Source organism: Manihot esculenta, chromosome 11, assembly GCF_001659605.2.
Source record: "Manihot esculenta cultivar AM560-2 chromosome 11, M.esculenta_v8, whole genome shotgun sequence".
Lineage (NCBI taxonomy): Eukaryota > Viridiplantae > Streptophyta > Magnoliopsida > Malpighiales > Euphorbiaceae > Manihot > Manihot esculenta.
The window spans coordinates 10,001,793-10,009,039 of NC_035171.2; the positions used below are offsets into that span (position 1 = coordinate 10,001,793).

General features: G+C 29.5%; 1 protein-coding gene across 1 annotated transcript; it reads right to left on the minus strand.

Annotated features, from left to right (window-relative positions):
- Positions 1-4,332: 4,332 nt before the first annotated feature.
- On the minus strand, positions 4,333-6,834 carry LOC110629602 (AP2-like ethylene-responsive transcription factor At1g16060). Its single transcript, XM_043961582.1, has 8 exons — positions 6,482-6,834; positions 6,295-6,377; positions 6,165-6,173; positions 5,919-6,007; positions 5,706-5,779; positions 5,568-5,618; positions 5,355-5,431; positions 4,333-5,005 (listed from the first exon to the last, which is right to left on the minus strand). The coding sequence occupies exons 1-8, from the start codon at positions 6,631-6,633 to the stop codon at positions 4,482-4,484; spliced, it is 1,059 nt and encodes a 352-aa protein (XP_043817517.1). The 5' UTR covers positions 6,634-6,834; the 3' UTR covers positions 4,333-4,481.
- Between the last annotated feature and the right edge of the window lie 413 nt (positions 6,835-7,247).

A 7,247-nucleotide genomic window follows, 5' to 3' on the forward strand; every position in this document is an offset into this window, starting at 1 on the left:
TGATTCTAGGGGTTTACCCCCTCGACAGTTGGGGCAATAACTACCGAGAAGGTAAAGGGGCAAGTGATGACCTCTGGGCTCACCTCACCCCAATCTAGGGCTAGGCCCATGAAAATAGCCCATTACTTAGAAATCCTCAAGTCACTCACGCGAACTGGGTCCAGTCCGCTCAGCCTCACAACCGGGCTTCATCTGGCTTTCTCCACCAGGCCGGCCTCGTCTTCACTACACCTCGGGCCGATCCCATTTGGGCCCAGCTTTGTTCCTATCCTCCGGCCCAGCCCAGAATCCGAAGAAGGATTCATCCATCCGCCTCGTAGACCCACCTACACGCGCACAGAGAGAATCAGAGGCCGTTACGCATGGGGCAGAGATTTGATTCCCTCGTACGTCCGTATCAGCGTAGTAGGGACAGGTGGTCTAATGATACTCGTTCTGTTGGCACGTCACTAGCAGACAAAAGGAAACATATAAAAGGAGAAATACTCCTCTCTATGTTTAAGCTTTTTCTAAGTTTTACAGAGCCCATTGTAAAAACCCTATTTCTCTGGATCTCAGATCATCACTAGGGCTGAGCAGAATCCGGTTCAAACCGAAAAAACCGACCGAACCGAACCGATTTGAAAATTTGATTCGGTTTTTTATACATTTCGGTTCGGTTCGGTTTTAAATTTCAGAAATTCCGGTTATTTCGGTTCGGTTCGGTTTTGATCAGAAAAAAACCGAAAAAACCGAACCGAACCGATTAGGGATAATAATATATTTTTTCAATAATATTGAGAAATTAAATTATATTAAAATTAAAATATTTTAATTAAATTTTAAAATACTAAAAATAAAGAGTAAAAAATTAAAAAAATATTAAAAATCGAAACCGATCAAACCGAACCGAACCGAACCGAACCGAATCAGACCGGTTCGGTTCGATTCGGTTTCTGACCAAAATCGGTTCGGTTCGGTTTTCATAAAAACTAAAATTTCGGTTTTCGGTTTATTCGGTTCGGTTCGGTTTTGAACCGAACCGACCGAATGCTCACCCCTAATCATCACTGAGTGTGTATAAAACTGCCCGGTCCAAACTGGACTAAATAACTTTTGACTCATTTTTCACTTGACCCAAAATAGTTAATCCAAATTATTTAATAGTTTTATCTATCTATTATATACAATTCGAAATTGTCGTATTTCGCCGATGTGAGACTCTTTTCCACAAGTTAGCAGGTGAACGTCACACTTTAATAGGTGAACGTCACAGTATAAGAGTGATAGATTGAAATATATATCTCAAAAGTTTTCTTAAAGGATTTTTAAAGACACTTAAACACATATACGCATATATTCAACGGAGGTAAATAATGAAAAATAGAGATTAAATTAGCAAGCTAATTTTACCAAATTTTCATCAATATTGATTTAACTTTGTAAATATATATCTCGGATTAATAATATAATCTATTTAAATTTCATTTAAAATCTCAACACACTTGATAACCTTATATAGGTTTTGATTTCGAAAGAAACACTTGTAATAACTATCAATAATTATAGCAGAATATTATTAAGATGAGAGAGAATTTTGCCAATGAAAACTGACAAATTGAATGCAAAACTGTTAACACAGTGGTTTCAAATGCTATGAGAAAATCAGTGCTTTTATTTTTCATTTATGGATATATTCAATTTATGTTTAAAAATTTTTTCTTTCTTATCATAGTTTAATGGTAATAAATTTAAAAATATTAATTGTTAAAATATTAAAAATTGTGCAGATTAAAATAAATTAAACTCACCAACCGAAAGTAATTAATTAAAATAAACACAGATAAAAATTAGATATCTAAATTTAAATAGTATTTAAAATTAAAAGTCTAATTTTAGCCTTCTAAGAAATTTAAAACAGTTAAAAACATTACTTTTATTTTATGAAGAAAAAATCTTTTAAATAGAATGAGGTAAAAAAATTTTATTATTATTATATCAATTCACTCACACTTTTATAATGAATTACAAAATTTTTTTTTCACTTTCTTTTGTTTTTAGAAAATTTTTTTATTTTTTTAATATTTTTTAAATATTCTATTTTTAATACTAAATATAGTTAGATAAACATGATTTATTAAAATATTATTAAAATCAAATTCTTTTAAAATTTATGAGTCAACAGGACAACGATACAATTTTATTACAAGATATATGGCCTGAATTACAAGTGCACGTATATGTATGGACAAATATCAAATTTACTATTCAAATTTATCATTAATATACTCTAAACTAATTACATAAATTTATTGATATTTTATTTTTAAATTTGACAGCTAGGTTTAGCGAAAATATGACATTATTATTCTAATCAGTATTAAAAATTAATATTTTAATATAATTGATCATTATTGAAAAAATTTTAAATTTTATTAATTTGGTCAATTATACAATAAATACATTCCAAATCAATATTTTAATTTTATTTAATTTTTAATTTTAATTTAATTTATTTATAATTTAGACTGTATATTTTTAAAAGCCTACAACTCATTTTTTAATGTTTTTTATCAACAATTGTAATTTTTTACGTAATTATAAGTCATAAGTGGCTAATAAATTAAAAATCACCACAGCTTAAAAAATTAATTATATTTATTATATTCATTTTAACTAGACTAAAAGTGAAATAATCTGTTTAATAAATTTAAAATGGATAAAGTCAACATACAATATATAAAATATAATCATAAATTAAATTTACTTTAGCTATTTTCAATTAATTAAACCGATGATTGACTTTCAACTCTATTAAAATAAATATAATAAATATAACTAATTTTCATCTAGTGATAATTGTGATTATTGATTTACTATTATTATTACTAGCACAATACTTATAACTTATAATTATGCAAAAAATTACACTTATCGGTGAAAAAATAAGAAAATGAGTTATTAACTTTTAAAAATATATCATCTAAAATTAAAGATCAAACAAATCAGAGCGTATAATTATTAAAATTGATAAAGTCTGATATTTTTTTGATAATTATATATTTAGATTATATTAAAATATTAATTTTACTGATTACGATAATGACATAGTATTTTCGTTAAATCTAATGGTAAATTTAACGATAGGATATAAATAAATTTAAATGGTTAATTTAGAATATATTAATTAATTTTTACGGTTCAGAGTATATTTGGTAAAATATAAATAGTTCTTAATGTTTTTTTGACCATTATCCCTAAAAAAAACCCACAATACTTAACTCAGAGAGGGTTCAAACCTATACCAAACTAACAAATTTTGTCCCATACATCCAAATTTTGCAACCCAAAAAGTTGAGAAGAACCATATTAGCATTATATTGGACTTTTTAACCAAAGAAGGACTTCTCTCAAAGCTAAGACTTTTGCTATCCGTGGAGAAATATAATTGGTTCCGCTACTTCTGCTTCTGACTCTCGCTCCTTGCCATTCAACTAAAATTTGAAATTTGAAATTATCAACTTTTACCAACTAAAATTTTAAATAAATTTACAAAAAACTATGGTATATATTTTAAAATATCAACATTTTCTACAAATATAATCTGCTTTCTACGAAGTAATTTTTATAAAAATGTAAATACCATTTTATGGAAATTTTTAATATAAAATATAAAACTTGTGTAAAGTTTTTTTTGTTGATTTTTTTTAAAACAATGTTAAAATAATACCTCAAATAAAATATTCAAATCTTGAAAATTATGTTCTCTCTTATAAAATTCTTAATATATCAAAAAAAATAAAAATCCTCCCACAAGTATCTTTTTATTGGACTAGAACTAAATATTATTTTTATACAGGGGCGGAGGAAATGTATGGCAAGAGGGGCACGTGCCGTACCGACGACCGGAAAATGCTTTGAAGGGGAATGAAGGTGCCGCAGCGGCGCAGCCGGTGCCCTACCAAAAGGAAACTCCTGACTCCTCCACTGTTCTTATAAATTAAATCATGTTCACGTTGAGTTAATTCACTAAAGAGTCAAGTTGCCCGTGAATATTTACTCTATTTATGAAAATTAAATGTTCAACTTCAAAAAGAAAAATATCGAATTATTCATTAACGATCAGAATACTTAATTGCATATAGGATATATAAATTAATAAGAGAAAAAGAACATATCTTGCATAGTAAAAATTAAAATAAAATAAAGTAAGGCTATTACATGCCAAAGTTGTCTTATTTATTAGGAGAAATAATTGATAAAGAATGTCTTTTTTTTTCACTATATCTACAAATAATTAGAAAAACTAAGAAAAGAAAATATTCTTTGCTTTCAGAAAAACATATCTCACTAGGAAAAAAGTAAAGAATAATTCTGAATAGTCAATTTTCATGCCCTTGTGCATCATCTTTTCTCCTATAACCATCCTTACCTTCATATTCACAGAATCCTCATAAATCTTTATACTGTAAGGATAGTCTTATCTTGCCGAGCATCCTTCTTCAACAATCAAGTTCACAGTGAAAAATCGGTGAGCTAAATGTATTTAGCTCTCCAAAAATAATATCATCTCCCTCGGTATAGTTACTGGAATCTTGGCAATCAAAGTACGTCTGAATGTCATCTGGAAAGCTCTTTCGTGGCGGATCGGACTCTAATGGCATCAAAGGATAATCATTACTAGATGTTCTCTCAAGCATCTCCTTAAACTTTGAGGATTGCAGTAGAAGCCCTAATGCAGATGAGGCCGAGCCAACACTTCCACCACTAGGTCGTGGCAGAGAGGTGGTGTTTTCTTTTGTACTTAAGCTTTGCTGGTAGGATGTAAAGCTTAATCCAAAGTCCTGACTAGGGTTTGGTATCAAATTACCATTATCAATATGGTTATGGTTTTGATGAGTTTCATTTCGAGCATTTGGACGTAGCCATTTGATATAACGACTAAGATCGAAATTTGTAACAGCATTAAGTCCACGGTATTCGATAGCTGCCATGTCATAAGCAGTGGCTGCCTCTTCTTGAGTGGCTGCAAAGCAAGAGAACATGTAAAAAAATTAGGATGCAGAATTTGGTGTGAGTTTGAAATTTTAAATGGCTGAAATTAAGCAGTTGAGGTTTGGTGATCTACACCTCAACCATATGGATTGAATTGTGTGGCATTCACCCTTTAGTCTTTATCCTATTATCTTTTGACTTGGATGCCTACTCATCAATTATTATAATTTATATACTATATTTGTTGTTTTCAGAAAAAGTAGATAAGGCATTAGGATGATGACTTTCTAATTAATTTGATTAATTAATTTTTTTAAAATTATTTAATTAAGGGAATAAAAACAAGAAAATAGAAAATATCAAAAAGCAGATGAAATTACCATAAGTTCCAAGGTAAAGGTATTTGTTGCCAAATACTCTGCCAATACGAGCCTCCCATCTTCCATTGTGATGATGTCTACACCAAATTAATTAAGACAATTATAAAATTAATCAAATTAAAATAATCACTATTTAGGCAGTAATCACTTCCAATTACAACGTAATTTACCCTTTTCTTCACTAATAATATAATTTGTAAGTTATTAGAGTACCTTGCTACACCTCTATATTTAGAAACCCCACGAGAAAATCCACTGCTTTTCCTGTAAATATAATAAAAAAATCCAAAAATATTTATATATATATGAAAACTAATTAATTAAATTTTTATTGGTCAATTAATTAATTACCTTCTGAGAGATCCAATGTACTCTTCTTTTGACTGACCCTCCATATCTTTGAGCTCTTCTTGATAAGTTGACAACTGAAATTAATCAACATTTATATTCTTATAATTAAACCCAATAAAAAAAAATTACCCAGAAACTCAAAACAAAACTCAGTAAAGAAAGAAGAGATTAGAGCAGATAATGCGAGAAAGTTTTTGAGAAGAGAAAATTTACAGGGAAATTAAGGATGGTATCTTGTCCCCAGTACTTTAATGCTGCCAAGTCATAGGCATGTGCTGCAGTTTCTTCATCATCATATGCCCCTAACAAACCCATCTCACAAATTTAATACACTTTGCTTCAATATTAAAAGCAAAACTTCCAAATTTATCACACCTTTTTGAGAATTTGAAAATCACACATGATGATCAAAAAAAAAAAAAAAAAAAGATAAGGGAAGAAAAGAAATGCCAAACTCACCTAGATATACTGTAATACAGTTGAATTCCACCACCATGAACATTCATATCATCAAAAAAAAAAAAAAAAAAAATCAATAGATAAAAAATAATAATATTAAGAAGGAAAGAAAAAGGAGAAGATGAAGAACCTTGTCTTCCTTTCTTGTTCTGTGATTCATTCCAGCAATTCTTATCCCACAGATGAGCTTCATAACGTCCCGTCCACCGGTGCCTGAACCCAACACAGTAAACAGATGGGAAAAAAAATGAAAAATCAAGAAGAAGAACACATCTCTATGCTTGTGAAGAAGCCATGAAGATGAAGTAATCATCAACCTTGTAACACCACGGTAGATGGAGCTGCGCTGAGGAGGAGAATCTCTAGGAACAGTTTTTCTTGTTCGCTTTGGCTTGGTTGTAGTAGAATTTGTAGCGCTTGTGTTTGCAGCAGTGTTATTTCTTTGGCTTCGCTGAGAGATCTTCGCCATTAAAACCCACAAACGTCGAAGATCTGCAGAGAATTAAGATAAAGTTTTGAAGAGGAGATGGGTGTTCTTTAATGGGAGATGGGTGTTGAGTAAATACAGAGGAAAGCCGGCTGGGGAAGGAAGAAGATGTGTTTTAGTGGCCGTCTCTAAGCGGCTCTGTGTAGTCTCTTCTCCTTTGTCTTCACTTATGGAATTTGTGTTATGCGTTGTTTCTGTTATATGGTGAAAAATAAAATAAAAAATTTAGAAAATGAAAATGTTTGATTAGACTTTAACCAAATTTTAAAATCTTGTGATCTTACAGGCTAAGATTTAATTAACGGTAATTATGTTAGAATAAATTTGAAAATAAATCTGAAAATTTTTAAATTCTACTTCTCCAATATCTACTTTCACATATCAAAAAACTAGAAACTAATATAAATGTATTAAAATTTAGAATTTGTTGGCATTTAAAAGAATAAAAAATTAATTAATAAAAATAAAAATTAAATCATTTAAAAAGATAATTTAAAAAAACAATAATTTTCTGCACTTTAAAAATCTTAATACACCTCGATAAATAAATTTATTAATACATTTTATTTTTAAATAACACTTTTTTTTAATTTTGA

Excerpts from the sequence above, each read along its gene's own strand:
- LOC110629602 (XM_043961582.1), bottom strand. The coding sequence starts at position 6,633 with ATGGCGAAGATCTCTCAGCGAAGCCAAAGAAATAACACTGCTGCAAAC. Across the intron at positions 5,780-5,918 it reads ATACCATCCTTAATTTCCCT|TTGTCAACTTATCAAGAAGA; the intron begins GTAAATTTTCTC and ends GATTAATTTCAG. Across the intron at positions 5,432-5,567 it reads AAATATAGAGGTGTAGCAAG|ACATCATCACAATGGAAGAT; the intron begins GTACTCTAATAA and ends AATTTGGTGTAG.